The sequence below is a fragment of the Schistocerca americana genome, chromosome 6, assembly GCF_021461395.2.
Source record: "Schistocerca americana isolate TAMUIC-IGC-003095 chromosome 6, iqSchAmer2.1, whole genome shotgun sequence".
Taxonomy (NCBI): domain Eukaryota; kingdom Metazoa; phylum Arthropoda; class Insecta; order Orthoptera; family Acrididae; genus Schistocerca; species Schistocerca americana.
In genome coordinates, this window is record NC_060124.1 from 559053212 (window position 1) to 559074517 (window position 21306).

A 21306-nucleotide genomic window follows, 5' to 3' on the forward strand; every position below is an offset into this window, starting at 1 on the left:
TCACCGAACATTTTGCTCTGCATTATGTTCGAGCCACTGAGCCTCCGTGTTTTATTGGTGAGAAACTGTAGTTGTCCTGGTACTGAAACTGGGTAAACCCCCCACCCCCCACCACCACCACCTCTCTCCTTGAGATGGACAGCTATCACCCAATTAGTCTCACTGGTGTTCTCTGCAAGCTGCTCAATGGTGTGGTGAGCTGGCAGCCTTTTCGATACACTGATTCCATGAACACGTTGCTGATTTACCAGCACATCCTGTAATTGTTTGATAAACTAATCCCAGGAACTGATCACTCTGCCCCATTAGAACTCATGACTATGCTCCCTTCACCTTCACTTTGGGCTAATGTCTCTTTTTCACTTCCCCTCTAGGACAGTTCATCACTAACTGAGTTAGCATTGAAATGTACTGGCTTGATAGGGTTACCCTGAAGCTACCTTCAGTAAACAATCAATGACAGTCTTAAAAATACTGCATGTTCACCAATTAATAAAACTGGAAATATGCTAACCCTCCTGTATTGCGTACCTATTTCACTCCTTACTATCTTTTCAAAAAAATTTGTGAAAGTGACCTGTGATGGAATAGAGACTCATTAATCTGAGCAGGACTTGACTGCCTCTCAGTTTGGCTTTCATAAAGACTTATCCACAGAGAAAGCAATGAAAGACCTCACAAACAAGTCCTGGCAGAACTAAGCAAGAAAAATTACCCTGTTGATTTATACTATGACCTTGCCAAGTCTTTGACCATTTGGATCACAAAATTGTACTTGAGAGACTAAAGTGTTACGACATTAATGGCGTCCGTTTTACAAGGATGGAATCTTACCTCTATAGCAGAAACCAAAGGTCACACTCACAAACTGTGTTACACACATGGACTCATCTCAAAATAGAGGAATGTAACATGTAGAGACCCACAAGGTTTAGTAATGGGTCCGCTGTTGGTCTTATCTGATGTAAAGTTCACTTATCCCCCTCCCTGCATGTCCGAGAATTAGAATAGGCCTGAGGTATCCTGCCTGTCGTACGAGGCGACTACAAGAAGTTTCACGTGTTTCAGCCTTTATGTGATGGTCCTCTGTAGGGTTTGACCTCCATTCTTCAAAATTTTCCTGGAGACTGAGCCAATACCTTACAAGGTGCATCATATCCATCGTGCATTGAGATCTTTAGCCCATGTTCTCATTGTCGCATTGCAGTCCTGCCCATTCTCCATCTCTTAAGCGAGAACTCCTTCCTGCGTGCGTTTTCCATCATGCACTATGCATGTGTCGACGATGGTCATGGACTTCTTTGCACCTGATATCCAGCACAGTAGCCAGTCCGTTGTGGTGGGGCCGCCATGTACCCTGTTCATTGTAGCCCCCTGACCACACAGGGGTCGCTCTGCTGATGCCTGTGCTGTTAACTCCCCACGTATGCCAAGGGGTAGATGCCCATCCCCCTGGAGCATCGGGACTCCCGGCAATGGCCTTCCTGCCAGTGACCTTTGCTGCGGCTGGGTGGCGCCCGTGGGGAGGGCCCCTGGTCGGAGTGGGTGACATCAGGGCGGATGACACATGACGAAGCGTAGTCCATCTCTTGCTGGTGGTGAAACACCAGCAGTCTCTAAGCGATCACGAGCTCAATTCAACGCACAGAAGTGTGACCCCAAATCGTTCCCCTCCATGGCCACACCATGGGAGGAACATCAGGCCAAGGATGGCAGCGGATCTTATGCGCGCTGTTATCTTGTATGTTCAAGAGCTGATGGGGAATTATTCATGACAATGAAGCCTCACTTTTTTGTTGAGCATTTAGAGGACAAGTTCGGGGAGGTGGAGACCTTGCTCAAAATGAGATCTGGGTCAGTCTTGATCAAAACAGCATCCTCTGCCCAGTCACGGGAGTTACTCGCTTGTGACCATCTGGGGGATGTGTCTGTAATCATCACGCCTGATAAGAGCTTAAAAATGGTCCAGGGTATCATATTTCACAGAGACCGTCTTTAGCAGTCCAACGATGAGCTGCACGCCAATTTAGAGCAGCAAGGTGTACATTTCATCTGGTGTGTCCACCGGGGTCCAAAGGATAATCAGATTGCCACCGATGCCTTCATCTTGGCCTTTGAGTGTGATACATTGCTCGAGAAGGTCAAGGTGATGGTCTACCATTGTGATGTAAAGCCCTACATCCCTCCCCCCGGTGCGGTGCTGGAAGTTCGGCCATACATCTTCCCACTGTACTTCCAGCATCACATGCCGAGATTGTGGACACTAATCACATCCCAATACTCCATGTGCCCCACCTCCCATCTTAGTCAACTGCGGAGACCTCCATTTTGCTGGCTGCAGGATTCTCCAGAAAGAAAGGAAAATCATGGAGTACAAGACCCTGGACAGACTGACCTACACTGATGCTAAGAGAAAATTTGAACGCCTGCATCCTGTGCGTAAGACATCTTATGCCGCTGCTACAACAGTTCTGGCACCATCATCTCTGCCAACCCATGTCACTTCTCAGAGCCACAAGACTACACCTGCCCCCCTGATGGTGGGGGGGGGGGGGGCATTTCCCTCCCTGTTGCTGCTGCATCACCTACTTCGGGAGCAAACACCCCCCTCCCCCCTCCCCCAACCATCGGGGGCTTCTCTTGCTAGGAAGGGGTCCCTTGGGTTGCTCCCTTCCCAGGTTTCTTCTAGTGGTACAGACGACACCTGCCAGTGGCTGAAGAGCCCAAAAGCAGCTGGTCGTAGGGCTTCAGCTCATCCTCAGTCCCGGAGACTGAGCCAGTGAAGTCCTCCCAGCCCGGGAAACCCAAGGAGCAGCAAGATAAATCCAAAAAGAAAACCCCCATTACAAAGGAAATTGTGGTGGCACCCACACCACCGCTACCTACTAGCTCTGCGGCTGAGGATGGGGTAGCGTTTTTGACGTCCGCAGAGGACCTAGATCTCGCCAGACCCTCAGACACAATGTATATAGACTGCTCAGGCAATAAATCAGTGGCAGCAGGTGACTCTGAGGCATAAACTGCCTCATTGAATGTTCCATGCCTTCCCAGTCTCACGATGTCATCCTCCAGTGGAATTATGGCAGTTTTTTCCATCGCCTGTCTGAGCTACGGCAACTGTTTAGCTTTACACCTGCTATCTGCATTGCCCTCCAGGAAACCTGGTTCCCAGCAACGCAGACCCCTGCCCTCCGCAGCTATAAGGGATATTACAGGAACCGTAGTGACTATAATCGAGTGTCAGGTGGAGTTTGCTTTTATGTCCTAAACTCGGTCTGTAGTGAACATGTGCCCCTTCAAACCCCTCTTGAAGATGTGGCTGTCAGAATATGGACGACTCAGGAAATAACTGTGTGAAATGTATATGTTCCTCCAGATGGTGTAGTACCCCTGAATGTCTTAGCCGCACTGATTGATCAACTCCCTAAACCTTTCCTACTTCTGGGAAATATTAATGCCCATAACCCCTTGTGGGGTGGTACCATGCTTACTGGCTGAAGCAGAGATGCCGAAGCTTTACTGTCGCAATTTGACCTCTGCCTCTTAAATACTGGGGCTGCCACACATTTCAGTGTGGCACATGGTAGTTACTCGTCCATTGATTTATCAATTTGCAGCCCAGGACTTCTCCCATTTATCCACTGGAGAGCACATGGCGACCTGTGTTTTAGTGACCATTTCCCCATCTTCCTGTCACTGCCTTGGCATCTGGCCCATGGACGCCTGCCCAAATGGGCTTTAAACAATGCGGACTGGGGAACTTTTACCTTTCACCTCTGCTGTGACTGCTGAATTCCCCCCCCCCCCCCCCCCCCCCCCGCCCCCTCCCCCCAGTGTAAAATCGATGTGATGGTTGAGCGGGTGACTGGCACAATTGCTTCTGTGGCAGAAAATGCGATCCCTCGCTCTTCAGGGTGCCCAAGGCATAAGGCAGTCCCTTGGTGGTCGTCGGAAGTTGCTGAACCAATTAAGGAGCGTCGGTGAGCTCTACAGCGGCATAAGCAGCACCCTTCCCTGGAGCAACTCATAGCCTTTAAATGGCTCTGTGCCCATGTTCACTCCCTTATCAAACAATGGAAGAAGAAGTGTTGCGAGAGATGAGTCTCCACCATTGGGTGCCACACGGCACCTTCTCAAGTCTGGGCAAAGATCAGACGTCTTTTCAGGTACCGTGCCCCAACAGCTGTCCCCGGTGTTACCATAAATGGCGAGTTATGTACAGACGTAAACGCAATTGCCGAGCAATTTGCTGAGCACTTTGCTCGAGCCTCTGTGTTGGAGAATTACCTCCCAGCCTTTTGCACACTCAAATGGAGGCTGGAAGGGAACGTCCTCTCATTCACTACACGCTGCAGTGAATCCTATAATGCCCCATTTACAGAGTGGGAGCTCCTCAGTGCTCTTGCACATTGCCCCGACACAGCTCCTGGGCCTCATCGCATCCACAGCAGATGACTAAACATCTCTCATCTGACTACAAGCAACATCTTCTCGTCATCTTCAACTGGCTCTGGTGTGATGGCATCTTTCCATCGCAATGGCGGGAGAGCAGCATCGTTCCGGTGCTCAAACCCAGTAAAAACCCGCTTGATGTGGATAGCTATCGGCCCATCAGCCTCACCAACATTCTTTGTAAGCTGCTGGAACGTATGGTATGTCGGCAGTTGGGTTGGGTCCTGGAGTCACGTGGCTTGCTGGCTCCATGTCAGGGCGGCTTCCACCACGGTCGCTCTACCACTGATAATCTTGTGTCGATCAAGTTTGCCTTCCAAACAGCCTTTTCCAGGTGGCAACACCTGATTGCAGTCTTTTTTGACTTACATAAAGCATACAACACGACTTGGCGACATCATATCCTTGCCACATTGTATGAGTGGGGTCTCCAGGGATCACTCCCGATTTTTATCCAAACCTTCCTGTCACTACGTACTTTCTGTGTCCAAGTTGGTGACTCCCAAAGTTCCATCTATATCCAGGAGAATGGAGTCCTGCAGGGCTATGTAATGAGTGTCTGTATTTTTAGTGGCCATTAACAGTCTAGCAGCAGCTGTCAGGCTCTCTCACCTTCCCTGTATGCATACAACTTCTGCATTTCATACTGCTGCTCCAGTACTGTTGTTGCTGAGCGGCGCCTCCAGGGAGCCATCCACAAGGTGCAGTCATGGGCTCTAGCCCACGGCTTCCAGTTTTCAACCGCAAAGTCGTGTGTCATGCACTTCTGTCGGCACCGTACCATTCATCCAGAACCCACACTTTATCTTAATGATGATCCACTCACTGTAGTGGAGACATATCAGTTCCTAGGACTGGTTTTCAATGCTAAATTGACTTGGGTCCCTCATCTTCGTCAGCTTAAGCAGAAGTGCTGGCAGCACCTCAATGCCCTCCATTGCGTAAGCAACACCAATTGGGGTGCAGGTCACTGTACGGTGCTGCAGCTCTACAGAGCCCTTGTCCAATCCTGAATTGACTATAGGAGTGTGGTTTATGGCTCGGTAGCACCTTCAGCATTGCATTTACTCGACCCTGTGCACAACTGTGGAGTTCGATTAGCAACAGGGGGTTTTAGGACGAGTCTGGTGATCAGCATACTGTTGGAGACTGGTGTCACTCCACTGCAATAAGACATGCACAACTCCTCGCCAGTTATGCAGCACACATTCAAAGTTCCCCTGAGCATCCGAATTACCGTCTCCTTTTCCCGCCCGCAGCAGTCCATCTCCCGCATCGGTGACCCAGATCGGGGCCAACAATTGCAGTTCGCATGCGGTCCCTTCTCTCCAAACGGGAATCCTTCCCTTTACCACCTCTACTTGTGGTCCATTCACGTACGCCTCCATGGTGTACGCCTTGGCTCCAGCTTTTTCTGGACCTTTTGCATGGCACTAAGGACTCCATTAACCCCGCTGCTCTCCGCTGTCACTTCCTCTCAATTCTTGGCATGTTCTGGGGCCCTGAAGTGGTTAAGTCGATGGCTCAATGGCTGATGGTCATGTAGGCTTCGCATATGTTCATGGAGGACATGTTGAGCATCACTCCTTGCCAGGTGGCTGCAGTGTTTTCACTGCAGAGCTGGCGGCCATATCTCGTGCTCTTGAGCACTTCCGCTTATGCCCTGGCGAGTTGTTTCTCCTGTGTACTGACTCATTGTGCAGCCTACAAGCTATCGACCGGTGCTACCCTGGTAGCATCCATTCAGGAGTCCATCTATGCCCTGGAACAATCCAGCTGTTCCATGGTGTTTGTGTGGACCCCAGGACATGTCGGAATCCCCGGCAACGAACTTGCCGACAGGCTGGCCAAACAGGCAATGTGGAAACCGCTTCTGGAAATAGGCCTTTCTGAAGCTGACCTGCATTCTGTCTTACACTGCAAGGTTTTCTGACTTTGGGAGACGGAATGGCATAACAGCACGCACAACAAACTGTGTGTCATTAAGGAAACTATGAATGTGTGGAAGTCTTCCACCCATGCCTCTTGTGGGGAATCAGTTGTCCTCTGCCGGCTCCACAGTTTCCATACGTGGCTAACGCTCGGTTACCTACTCCGTCGTGAGGACCCACCTCAGTGTTGCTGTGGCTCCCAAATGTCAGTCACTCACCTCTTGCTGGACTGCCCACTTTCAACCACTCTGTGGCTGACTTTTAACTTTCCCAGTACCCTGCCTTCGGTGGAGGGCCACAATGCCTCCACAGCAGCTTTATTTTTACGTTTTATCCATGAGAGTGGGTTGTATACTTCTATGTTGGTCCCTTCTCATGCCTTTAAACCAAACAGTTGTGTAATTCGATAGAATTTTATAGTTTTCTAAAGCATGTTTGCCTTTCAGTTGGTTGTTGTGTAAAGTAGTAGGTTGGTGTGTAAGTTCATAGAGTTTTTCCTTGGCATGTTGGTATTCCAGTTTCTGTGGATTTATTTATCTATTGTCATTTACACAATCCCAGTACAAGGCACAAAAATAACGCCCACATAGACTTTGCCTCCTTCTTCAACATACCCATTGGATTTATCTGCTCTACATAAAGCAAGAGACAGGAAATCCAAATATTTCAGAAGTTACCTTATTAGCCATTCTTTTTACAAATTGAATATCCAGATTAAAGAATTGAAAAGTTTTGTTACTGCATCGCAAGCAGCAGTATTAAGTGTAAAGCTGTGTGCCAAGTGCCAATGTATTGTTAACAGAGCTCTGTACTTACAAATGAAGATAACTAATTTATATATCTAAAAACAAAGATGATGTAACTTACCAAATGAAAGCGTTGGCATGTTGATAGACACACAAACACACACACAGAATTCAAGCTTTTGCAACCAACGGTTGCTTCATCAGGAAAGAGGGAAGGAGAGGGAAAGACAAAAGGATGTGGGTTTTAAGGGAGATGGTAAGGAGTCATTCCAATCCCGGGAGCGGAAAGACTTACCTTAGGGGGAGAAAAGGACAGGTATACACTCTCTCGCGTGCGCTCGCGCGCGCGCTCGCGCGCACACACACACACACACACACACACACACACACACACACACACACATCCGTCCGCACATATACAGACACAAGCAGACATTTGTAAAGGCAAAGAGTTTGGGCACAGATGTCAGTTGAGGCAGAAGTACAGAGGCAAAGATGTTGTTGAAAGACAGGTGAGGTATGAGCGGCAGCAACTTGAGATTAGCGGAGGTTGAGGCCTGGTGGGTAACGAGAAGAGAGGGCAAACTGAAGGGCAAGTTCCCATCTCCGGAGTTCTGACAGGTTGGTGGTGTTAGTGGGAAGTTTCCAGATAACCTGGACGGTGTAACACTGTGCCAAGATGTGCTGGCCGTGCACCAAGGCATGTTTAGCCACAAGGTGATCCTCATTACCAACAAACACTGTCTGCCTCTGTCCATTCATGCGAATGGACAGTTTGTTGCTGGTCATTCCCACATAGAAAGCTTCACAGTGTAGGCAGGTCAGTTGGTAAATCATGTGGATGCTTTCACATGTGGCTCTGCCTTTGATCGTGTACACCTTCCGGGTTACAGGACTGGAGTAGGTGGTGGTGGTGGTGGTGGTGGTGGTGGTGGTGGTGGGAGGGTGCATGGGACAGGTTTTACACCGGGGGCAGTTACAAGGGTAGGAGCCAGAGGGTAGGGAAGGTGGTTTGGGGATTTCATAGGGATGAACCAAGAGGTTACGAAGGTTAGGTGGAAGGCGGAAAGACAGTCTTGGTGGAGTGGGGGGGATTTCATGAAGGATGGATGTCATTTCAGGGCACGATTTGAGGAAGTCGTATCCCTGCTGGAGAGCCACATTCCGAGTCTGATCCGGTCCCGGAAAGTATCCTGTCACAAGTGGGGCACTTTTGGGGTTCTTCTGTGGGAGGTTCTGGGTTTAAGGGGATTAGGAAGTAGCTCTGGTAATTTGCTTCTGTACCTGGTCGGGAGGGTAGTTGCGGGATGCGATAGCTGTTTTCAGGTTGTTAGTGTAATAGTTCAGGGATTCCGGACTGGAGCAGATTCGTTTGTCACGAAGACCTAGGCTGTACGGAAGGGACCGTTTGATGTGGGATGGGTGGCAGTTGTCATAGTGGAGGTACTATTGTTTGTTGGTGGTCCACATCAAACCCACCAGCAGCACCAGTGCATGATGGGAGCGGCGACTGGGTAGGGTTAAGGAGGAGGCTGGGGGAGGGAGGGGGAGGGATAGTATGGTGGGAGTGGTGGACAGTGAAGTGTTGCAGTTTAAACGGAGGGCAGGAGAGAAGGTGCAGAGGGGGTAGGAGGTAAGTAGTGGAAAGGAGAGAAATAAAACAAAATTAAAAGAAATTAAAAGACTGGGTGTGGCGGTGAAATGATGGCTGTGTAGTGCTGGAATGGGAACAGTGTGGGGACTGGATGGGTCAGGACAGTGACTAATGAAAGTTGAGGCCAGGAGGGTTACGGGAATGTAGGATGTACTGCAGGGAAAGTTCCCACCCACACAATTCAGAAAAGCTCATGTTGGGGGAAAGGATCCATATCGCACAGGCTGTGAAGCAGTTATTGAGGTGAGGGATTTCATGTTTGGCAGCGTGTTCAGCAACAGGGTGGTCCACTTGTTTTTTGGCCACATTTTGTCGGTGGCCGTTCATGTGAACAGACAGCTAAGCCTTTGTGAAACAAGGTTTTTTCCCTCAAGAATATGAATTTGGCGTCCCCTTTTCCCAGTAGCATCTAGCTGCTTGCTGCAACTGCTTGCACAGCCAACAGCCACATTCCTGTAGCTAGAATCTACTACTCAAATGTGACTCAACTGCACATTTACTCGCTCGTGACTGCTAAAATGAACGTAATGTAAATTGTTTGGTGTAGTTCTGAGTGCATAATCTCGGAGCTAACTGAAGCCGAACTTGGGCAAATTGTTGGTGCTTGTATGGTGGGGGCTTCCATAACTAAGGTAGGTGGGATGTACATGTTTCTAGATGCAACATATCAGAGATTTATACCGGGAAAGTGGAAAAACATCATCCACTAAGTCATAAAGTGGATGAAAGTGTGTTTTTACTACTCATGACATGCAGTCATTTAAGAACATTGTGATCAAAAATAGCACGATGACAGCTGTAAAAGTCACCGCAGAAATGAATGTTGTACTTGCGAAAATGGTCAGTCCCACAACAACACAAAGGGAGCTCTATAAGCTGAGGATTGCATGGCGATCTGGAATTCTGAAACCATGAATCAGTGATGCAAGTGCCCGTGATAGGGCAATTCGTGCCAAGACCTTAAAACCTGGAATAAGGAGCAGTGGAAGAAAGTCATTTGGGTGGATGAGTCTTGTTTCACACTGTTTCCAACTGTGGCTGAGTTTACATCTGATTTACACTGTTCCACAGCTTATGAAGCAAACTGCTTACTGCGAACAGTGAAACAAGCTGGGGGGCTGGTTGATGATTGGGCAGCCGTATCAAGGTATTCCATGGGACCGTGGTTACTCCGCAAGATCAGATAACTTGGGGCTGGGGCTGGCTGTCAAACCAGCTGACTGGGAGCAGGAGAGGCACCACAGGACATTTCAATTACCACTGTCCTGAATATAGTTTGAAGGCATCCATTACAAAATATATACGTTTCAATGCCACAGAGCGAAATACAGTGACATGTGATAGAAGAATGCTGTATGACGAGGCGTGGCAATGCACTTTGGCACACTTAAGACCAAACAAAATGTCTTACATTTCCTCGGACATACATGTTTTATGTTTCAGTCTTTTTAGAAATATGTGTGCCAGAAGATGAACATATTTTTGGAAATTCGATTTTTTTTTAGTATTGACCCAGTTAGCAAATATCGTAGACCCGGAGCTGATGCACACAGCAGTCTGAGCTATGGTGGGTAGTCTCTACATGACCCGTGTTTACATTCAGTGATTTTGCTGTTTCTCCTTCGTTTACTCTCACGTCAAATGAAAATGTGGCCAGGATCTATCAAGTGAATTAAAATACACTCAAATAATTACGGAAGGCTAAAATATGTTATTACTTTCAGATTTTATTTTATTGCTACCTTTCTGACAGTTAAGCATTAATCGCCTTGCAGAACAATGAAGTTATTTTTGTCTGTTTGTTAAATAAATTTGACTTTTACTAACCTTTTCCGCAGAGGCAGTCAACATATTTGAAACAAAATGTTTAATTCCACATTACTGGCTAGTTCCAACTGTTCGCTGCATTTCAGGTGCATGTTTTCATCTTCTAGCACATATGGCATTATGCCATAATAAAGGACCAAACATGATATAATACAGTACTGGTGCTCCAAGAAAATTTACATCCTGAAAACCACACTGAAAAGCTTAATATCAGGTCAAGGTCTACTTCATTGGGAATCTGGACATAGGAATGTGCACTTTTTAAGTATGCATTTTAAATGTGCACATTTTAGTATGGTTCACAAAATTCCGATGCTCTTGAAATATCCTCTGATGTCTTGTTTCTTTTATGACATAATGTGTGATCTTTCAATGTTTCACACGTATGTACATACGGGCTTCCTACATCATGGTAGCTGTGCAAGTGCAGTGTCACCTGTTATCTGCGCTCTCTGGCAACTGCTGAAACAAACCTATTTCTAACAGGTCGCGGGAAAATATTGCAAATGGTGGTTTGAAAAGCGTTAATTTCAAAGTAAGTATCCTTTTACGTAAGTTGAACTATGTGCGAGAATGTACCATGACTTTCTTAAATCACAAAGCGTTTGACTCTCATTTAAAAATCAACTCTTTGATGATGAACCATTTAGAGAAATTTTGAACCCTGAAGATCTGACATGTATGTCATTATTAAAAAATTTACTGGTACATATGTGTGATATATCTTAAAGTGTAACATGCACAAAAAAGATCAACGTTATATGCGAAAGCTTAGCTTCTCTTACAGCTTACGAACCTTAGAGACCAATATTATATGTGATATCTTTGCTTTTCTTGTAGCAACATTATGTATATTAATTTAAATTATTAACTTTCCCTGTTTGTGTGTTCGTGCTACTCAACAGTGATGTTGCTGTTGGCTGACTACATCACGTGTCCTGTGCTCTGAATATCCGCTGTCATCGGCTGGCGAGATCACGTGGCATGAACTATGACTGGCTTACAAAAGCGCGTCGCGATCTCGATTTCAATGATTTGGAAAGTAACATGCGGTGTTTGGTGGAATTACAATGTATAATTTCGTAATACAAAAATACGCAGCGTACATGTTGCTGCACATCAAAGATATTTCCAAAACGTGTCTTTTTGCCTGAGTTTCATTTTCTAAAGTGCCAGGAAATTCAACACCTGTGTATAAAACCACAACCATTCAAAGAATTGATAAGTTTTGCAGTTCCAAGGAAAAATATTCTGTCATTTAACATGGAAAAAGTGTGTTTTCACCTGGGAGAAAGTGTATTTTTAACCGGGGAAAAATCCGGGAATTTTTTTTCCTTGTGCACGTATACACCCTGCAACTGTCGCAATGATGATACGCGATGGTGTCATGCTTTATTACGCAACCGCTTTACAAGCATTACATCAGTACTGCATGTACCTGGTTGTTGCATAATGTACTCCAGGAAGACCTCGGCAGCTTCGGCACCAGCAGTGTGAGAAATCTTCATGCTCTCCTCCTCCTGTGTCCTGTTCTTCACCACTTTCATCGTTACTTTCTTGCATGCTTTTAATTATTTCTTCATCTGTTGTAGTTTGGTCCGTATCACAGTTTTCCTCATTCAGCCACTTAGTATCATCATCATCATCATCATCATCATCATCAATTTCTTTTCCTCCTTGAAGGTTGTGTAATGTGTCAGTGTACAAAGTAATTGATAATTTTGAATTGACTGGCTCATCGCTGTCACTCAGTACTGGATCCAACTTGGCATCAATGGATGGTCACAATTTTCTCCAGCTCTTCATTATAGTAGCACTCTCCAGTTTATCTCATGCTTCGGCTGCTTGGAATATGATACATATGTAAATTGCTTTCCATGCCTTCAGCATACTCTCAATAGTCATTTTCACTTTCGTTCACCAAGGAGACGAGAAGTGGATGTCGTTTATGACGTCTAATTGATTCCAAAATTCCCTGGTCCATGGGCTGAATTAGGGCTGTCACATTGGGTGGAAGAAAAAATGCTTGTATACCATTGGACTTCAGAAAAACATCTGAAGTTTGACTGGGAGCATTTTCAGTTATAAGGATAGCTTTCAGTGGAAGCTGTTTCTTCTTTAGCTCTTTTCTCACTGCAGGTACAAATGTTTCATGGAACCACTGAGAGAATATTTGTCTGTCCATCCACACTTTCTTCTGAGTGTAATACTGCACTGGTTGAGTACTTATGTCATTGTGTTGAAAACAACATGGATGTTGGGATTTTCCAATCACCATAAGCAGTAGTTTATGACTCCCATTTGCATTACAACACGTCATTAATGTTACGCACTGTTTCTGTTGCTTGTAGCCACTAGCTTCCTTCTCGTTCTTGGCAGCTAATGTTGTCGAAGGAACCATCTTGTAAAAGAATGCTGTTTCATCAACATTATACAAGGCATTAGCAGTTAAATCTTCTTCCTATATTATCTTCCATATCTTGCTTACAAACTCATCAGCATCCTTATCGTTAGCTTAGCGGCTTGCCCTGGTAACCTGTCAGCTGTCAAATGCCATGTTGTTTTTTTTCCAGTTTGATAGCCAGCCTTCGCTCGCTGCAAACAAATTACTATTGACAAGTTGTTTGTTAAATGCAGCTGCTTTTTCCTTTATAATCATGCCACTGACTGGAATTCCTTTACTGCGTTGTTGATTGCACAATCTGTAAACAGCTACATCCAGTTCTTCATTCTCACTCTTTCACATAACCTTTCATTTTCCCAACTGACTATCCATTTGTCTGGAGTGCTGTCGAATAACATCTTCTTTCTTTTTGATGTCATAAATAGTAGCATGTCCAACATTGAACTCAGCAGCAATGGCTACCTGCGAAGAACCTCAATTTAACTTATATAAAATTTTGAGTTTCTGCTTGAGGTCTAGTGTAATGTGTTTCCTTTCAGAAGACATGATTCAAAACTGTAAAGAAAGCTAAAATACAGTATATAAAGCATTGCTTAACTAAGCATTGTTCCACACGATAATTGATTGTGCATGTGTGTTTGGATGTGCGCCGGGTTACTGAGAGGCCAGACTACTGAGGGCCGGATTAGCGAGAGTCTAGTGTAACTGAATTTAGTCGTTTGAAGAGCTCAGTAGTAGTCTTCTTCCAGTTCATTTTCATCACCATGTACACCCAGAAATGTGGAGCATTCTGCTCTGCTTACTGACTTCTGTTCATATGGTACATAAGTTGTCAGTATGATTCTATTTGTTGTACAAAACTGAGTATAGTTTTTTCTCAAAATTTAGGATCAGTCCATTTTCAGAGAACACGTAATAATTCTTTGAAAAACACCATGTACAAATCTGATGATTACTGAATATTTATTTTCCTCTTTGTAGAAGTGCATTTATAGAAACTTTTTAAAAATGTGTTGAATGTTAATCCATTCTGAATTATAGAATGAAACAGACTTACCAGTGCTTCTCAAACTTCTTTGTTGGTGGCTACATTTGTACCGGAGTATTTCTTTGTGCCCCATCCCCCACTAAATGTTACATATTTAATGAGTGCCAACAGCACATGAAAACCACCAATGTACTACTTGCCACTCGTATTTTTGTGCTGAAATCCCAGTTGAGTGAATTCTGATGTGCATAAAATATTTGAGAAAAAGTGTTTGATCTAGGTAAAGATGTCATTAATTTTAATTTTGGGGCCGCAAACATATGTTGGCAAATGGCAGAGGTAGGGTCCTGTTTAAATATGACAGTACCATAAATTCTGTCTAAACAGCAAGCCAAAAACTTCAAAAGTTTTTTACTCAGTAACTCAATTTAGTTATCTGATTCACAAGACAGTTTTATATATTCTTCCTGAGATTTTAGAAAGAAATGTTTCACATGTTTCAAATCGAAATCAAACTTACTATCAACAGTGTCTGTATGTGAAAAAATTTCAGACGAGATAGTTTTCACCTCTCCTTCTAAATGTTTAATTTCTTTATGAAAGCCTGTATTTTATGTTTCGCTGTAAAGATATTCGTGTTCTTCCCTGGGGAAACATATTTAGCTTGTATTTTCAAATATATCTAACAGCATAAGTTGAGTGTCCAATTTGCTTTGCAGAAGATAGAGCTGTTTCACGGTTTGTACACATATCAGCCATGACACTTCTCTATGCAGGAAAAGTGTGCTGAAACTCAATTCCATTTTACTGCATAAATTTGTAAAGAGATAACTCAATTGTGTGACTTTTAATCAGACTGGTGGCTTATATTTTATAATACAAATTCAGATCTGCAGAAATTTCCTTAGCCACTATACTTTCATGATGATGAATCATACAATGGTTAAGATTAGTGGGACCATTGTTTGCAGATTTAACCTCAACATGAAATCCAGCTATTCTTCGTATTATTGATGCTGCTCAATTGGTACATACTCCAATGATTTTATTCCATTCCAGGCACGTTTCACGTGAGAACTCATTCACTTTTCGAAAAACCTAATCAGCTTTAACATATCCTATTAATACATGACAAAAAGAAAATCAAAGTTGCTCACACTGGTCATTGTTAGTTTCCAAAATATTTCTGTCATTTGACAGCCACTTTTTTGTTTGCGTGCAAATTTTTGGCCCAGAATAATTCATTAATTCATTTTTTGTAACTAACGGTGACACACGATCTTTGCCTACAGTATACGATTGCTTTGCCTCTTGTGGTTCTTATAGCCTAAAGTGTGTGATTCAGCAGACTTTTTAAATTTTCCATTATTTCAATATTCCATTATTTCAATAGTCATTCAAAAAACTTAACAGATTTATTGGAAGAGCAACCATGTTGTGAAAGTTAATGTCATTTCTGTTGTGCAGATTTCAAGATTCCGCTCACTAGGCATTCATCACAAATGCGGATTTGTCTTCAGTATCTGCAGAAATAAAAGTAAATCCAAGTTACACCAATATTTCACAATATTTTCACATTTTTGTGTGCAAAAGAACAGTGTCCATGGTTTTAAACATTCCCTTTCCATTGACATAGTCAAAAATTACACTCATGTTCAGAAGAAAACAGAACACCTTGAATGACTAGCGATAGAACAGTCATATTCACAGGACATGTACATTAGTATGTTCCACAGAAATGATTAGCATTTGTCACCTTGGTTCAGCATGTGTCCTATTGCCTAGTAGGCGCAGTATCCATTATGGGCTCTTGACACCTTGTTCTGTGCATGATGTCATCGATGTGTGAAGGTATGAATGGCATCCTGTGGTATAGCAATCCATGCTGCATTCACATGGTTCCAAAGTTCATCTGTGGTGGTTGGCTTTGGGTCACAGTGCTGCACCCATCATTTCACCATACCCCACACATTTTCAATTGGTGACAAGTCTGATGATCAGGCAGGCCAGGGCAAAAGACTGGCATCCTGTGACACCAAGAAGGCACATGTTTGTGCATCAGCATGTGATTGTACATTGCCCTGCTGAAAAATGGCATCTGGAGTGTTGTGCAGAAAGGGTATGGCTACGATACCCAGGACATCATTCATGTAGGTTGCACTGGTCGCAGTGCACCAGATGCATACCAACTGTGATTTGTGGTTGTACCTAATAACATCCCACACCATAAGGCCTTGAGTTGGTGCTGCAAGTCTTGTACCAATGCTGTCAGTGTGATGCCACTCACCCTGTCTGTGACAAACCAAACTGTGGCCATCATTTCCAAACAAGCAGAACCTGGATTCAGCCGAAAACACTATCTAATGCTATTCCTAGTCCCAGTGACACTGTTTCATCCACTATTGTTGTCTAGCACATTTCTGCAGATTTGTCAAAGGTAGGCAGAGAAGTGGACAATGTGCACATAACCCATGCCATAATTAATGGCGATGGTCGGTCCCTTGTAATAGTGTATGATGTGTTAAACTGTTCCATCGTTGCACCAGAGCTGAAGAGAAGGCAGATCTGTCCTGCAGTGCCATTCAGATGAGGTGTCGATGTCACTCGGGGTGGTCTGGGTGTTGTGCCCTAACCCATGTTATCGTGTTCTCTGGCCTTCCAAGAATGGTACTGCACATACCCATTGCACATCCCACATGGGCAGAAATTTCCCGGATGGATGCATCACATTCTTTCATGCCAACAATGCGCCCTCTTTCAAACTCACTGATTTGATGTTATGGTTCGCTCATATAGCTGCGAGGTATCCTGCACATCTGCTCAAGTCACACTGTTTGGTTTATAGTGACAACAAGAGCCACAGGCACATATTACCAGTAGGTGCTGTTGCACCATGACATCGATGAACTTGAACCCACTGGCCAACATGTTCCAGATGTTAATAATTTCTGCAGAATATACTAATGTACGAGGGCTATCCACAAAGTACATTACGTTTTGGAATTAAAAATAAATAAAGTATTGGAAATTTTTTTAATTATATACAGATGAAAGCCACACTTAAATACTACTTTTCTACATAGTTGCCATTTAAATTAAGGCACTTATCGTAGCGATGGACGAGCTTGAAAATTCCTTCATCGTAAAATTCGGCTGCCTGCGCCTTCAACCACGTGGTTACCTCTTCTTGAAGCTGTGCGTTGTCATCAAAACGCTGCATAGCCAACCACTTCTTCATTGCTGGGAATAAGTGGAAGTCGCTCGGTGCCAGGTCGAGACTGTACGGCGGATGAGGAAACAACTCCCACGTAAAAGATTCGAGAACTTCACGAGTGGCATTTGCCATGTGGGCCCGAGCGTTGTCGTGAATCAGCAAGATCTTTGAGCCCAACTTTCCCCTGCGCTTGTTTTGTATTGCTCTTCTGAGGTTGTGCAGAGTCTGGCAATACCTTTGAGAGTTTATTGTAGTGCCTCTTTCCAGGAAATCCACAAAAATCGTATTTCTACCGGGTTACTGATTAACCACGTGGTTGAAGGTGCAGGCGGCCGAATTTTACGACGAAGGAATTTCCGAGCTCGTCCATCGCTACGATAAGTGCCTTAATTTAAATGGCAACTATGTAGAAAAGTAGTATTTAACTGTGGCTTTCATCTCTATATAATATAAAACAAATTTCCAATACTTTATTTATTTTCAATTCCAAAACGTAATGTACTTTGTGGGTAGCCCTTCTACATGTCCTGTTAGTATGGACATCCTGTCTCTAGTTGGTCTAGGTGTTCTAATTTTCCTGAGTGTGAATATATTAATATTCTAATGTCAAACTAAACCTAAACTGCAGTTGCATTATATGTGATTAAAACTGATAGAAGAACACCATGCACTGTTGATAAGAAACGGATATTAAACACTTGTAGTTCTAAGTCAAAAGAAATACTTATCCTTTTTTTACATTATCAACAGGTCCAAAGTCTCGGGTCAAGTTATCAAGGCATTAATTTTATCTATCCCTCAAGACCTGGAAGGCTAGAAGGCATTAGATACATTTCAATAGTGCAGCCTAATGAACAAAATAAGAGCATATGGAAAAATGAGACAGCTGTGTGATTGGGTTGAATAGTTACTAACAAACAGAACACAGCATCTCATTCTCAATGGAGAGATGTCTTCAGACATAAACATAACTTTGGGGTACCCCAAAGAAATCTTTTAAGATCATTACTTACAAATAAATCTTATATTATTGTATACTCAAAGATTAAAAATGTTGTACAAGTGAAGGCTGAATGTGATGAACAGCCTGCAAAATGGAGAGGGCAGAGGGGAAAATGGAGTCTATCAAATGTGGGTATGGAACTGGAGTAACAAGCATATTATCTAATGAGGATAAAAATATTAACTGGCTGTTGCTACTTTAGTAAGAGTGGATAATGAAAATGTGTTGGGTCATAAATGATGAGGTCACAATTCTTTGAAGAGTATTTATTAATAGCCAGATTTTGAGTAGTGTTAGTTTTTTGTCTTTAGTTTCAACTAAGGTGAAGTCTTTATCGTTCAGTCTCGAATTCCTTTCATGCTTAGCCAGTGTAATAGTTATATCCCTTTCTAATTGATATACATGTAATTTGTTACACAGATTGCAGGAAATCCTATAAATTCCACTCTGTTCTAAAGTTGGAATCCTGTATTTACTGCTGAACAGAATGTAGGCAGCAGTATTCTTACTATAAAAAGCTGGAGTATATTTCCAGATGATATACTTTGTGCCATTACTTACTTTTAGAACACTTTTACCTTATACATTCCTATACCTTTTTTCTTTGAGTATAAAGTAATATAACATTTATTTGTTCAGAGTGTCTTTGGGAATCATGTTATTCTTGTGTTTTCCATCAATATATAGTTGTAAAATGTCACAAATCTTTGAAAAACAAACTCTGTACAGCTGTGAACACTTACTGATGTTGTGTGGATTTTCTAACAATGATTATCTTACAGTGGGAAGCCAAAGCCTGTTCATAATGAACCGTTAAATAAATATTATTGTGGAAGATAAATACGGCATATTCAAGTTTTTTAATGCTTCTCATGTCCCTCCAAGTACTGACAAAATATTCCATAAATGTTAGCAATCTTGAATGTTTTATAAAGTCTGTGCTACTATATCTGCCGAACAAAGAGCTGACATGATGTTTAGTGATACTATACTTTCATTTCTAGGTTGCAAAGCTAATTGGTGCTCCACCAGGTTATATTGGTCATGATGATGGAGGTCAGCTTACAAAAAGACTTAAACAGTGTCCAAATGCTGTTGTCCTTTTTGATGAAGTAGATAAAGCTCATCCCGATGTCCTCACTGTTCTTCTGCAGTTGTTTGATGAGGTATGTAAAGAACATGTGATAATCTTGTTAGTGTGTTATGTTTTGGAAATAACCAAACAAATTTTAAAAAAGGAAAAAAACCAGTACCATCACAAGTGCAAATAAGGTAAGTAAAGGGAGGGTGCAAAGAAGTAGTTGTATGTCATGAATTAAGCAAACAATTAATCAATTAATTACTCTTATATATATTTATATGACAACATTGTGAAACTCACCACATGGAGGAGGCAGTGAGCAGCAGGAAGTCACATTGAAAAAAGGCTGCTGAATATTACGGTGGAATCTCGATTTTACATTCTCACTGTAAAGGTGACTCGTTGAGTTGCAGATAGATACAAGGAAAAGACTGGTTGGAGCTGCCAGTGGTGGCGACTGAGTGTGCGTGAGGTGTGCTTGCTTGTGTGAATGTGTGTATGTTATCTTTGCTAAGGAAGGCTTTGGCCAATAGCTGCATGTCTAACAGTCTTTTCATTGTGCCTGTCTGCAACTCACTGAGTCATCTTTATGGTGAGGAGCAGTCTATCCTTTTCCTTGTTATATAAATTTTGCTTATAATTTACTTTACATAAAATGCTAACTTTAATACAGTGGAACTGTTTCTGCAGGGTAGATTGACAGATGGGAAAGGAAAAACAATTGAATGTAAAAATGCAGTATTTGTGATGACATCAAATCTTGCCAGTGATGAAATAGCACAACATGCACTGCAGCTGCGCAGGGAAGCAGAGGATGTTATGCATCAGAGACTGGAGGGAAAACTTGGTAAGTTCCTAACAGCTCTGTAAGGTAAAGAAAGCCATAGGTGTATGACATGACAAACTTATCTCATTTGTAAGGTTTTATGTTATAGAATCTCACTGATTGGATCGATTTCTTCTGTGCATTGCTGAAAATGGGAAAATGATTGCTTTCTTCTGTTATAGATGAGAAGGAAGTTCAGGAAACAATAACGATTTCCCGTGGTTTTAAGGAAAATGTTGTGCAACCAATTTTAAAAAGACATTTTCGGAGAGATGAATTCCTTGGTCGTATCAATGAAATAGTCTATTTTCTACCATTTTCTCGGACAGAACTGCTGAAATTAGTTTCTAAGGAGCTCTCCATCTGGGCAAAACGGGTAAGCACAAACTACACAATATGTAGCATTTATAACATTGCTGTGGAAGAATGTCACATATGTGGAGCAGATAATGATGATCTTCTCAGTTTTTTACAGAAACCTTGATAAAATTTAAATTATGTTTGAATGACGTAACTATGCCGACTTTTTGAACAGATCTTTGTTAGTGTTAATTGACTATCCATTTTAAGAAAGTAAAGGGTCAAATGATCAGCATGTCAAGGTACTTGACCGGTCTTGCCTGGTTTGTTCAGCGAAACAGGTTCTGATTTGGAGGGTTGGTCATTACCACCAGTTTCCACAGTAACAGTAAATATGACAGTTATCGCTGTCACATTGAGAAGTGAATAATCATGTGTTGCATGGAATGGGAATCTTGGCTAAACTGATTGGATTCCAAGGATAATAAAAAGATCTGTAACTTTCATTATAAGTATCAAAAATATTTCTAGTTGAGACCGTTCCATCTTGAAAGATCTCAGATTTGTCCATCCACATTTTCTGTGGTCTTCCTCTACTATGTTTTCCTGTTGTTTTGTAACTACACATTACCTGTGGGTATATGTTTCCACCAATTCTTCCCAGTAGGATTATACATGTGCTTCAGTTTCTTCCAGTATACTCTTTGACAACTAGTCTGAGACTTATATCTTCATTTCAAATGCTATTAGCACTTTTATTTCATCAAATCAATACCTTATCTATGCTGACTAGATTCTTCTCTTTTGTTTCCACTCCATAAAGGTTTGTTGGGGCAATAATTGTTCCATAAAATTTTATCACTTATTCAGTAGTGGCTTT

At 42.9% G+C, this 21306-nt stretch overlaps 1 protein-coding gene across 1 annotated transcript in view; it reads left to right on the top strand.

Moving 5' to 3' along the window:
• LOC124619441 (caseinolytic peptidase B protein homolog) overlaps window positions 1–21306 on the top strand; it is an 88307-nt gene that overhangs the window by 60548 nt on the left and 6453 nt on the right. Inside the window, exons 7-9 of the mRNA XM_047145828.1 lie at window positions 19224–19385; window positions 19991–20147; window positions 20309–20502. Coding sequence (XP_047001784.1) covers window positions 19224–19385; window positions 19991–20147; window positions 20309–20502 — 513 coding nt within the window. The remainder of the gene's footprint in view (window positions 1–19223; window positions 19386–19990; window positions 20148–20308; window positions 20503–21306) is intronic.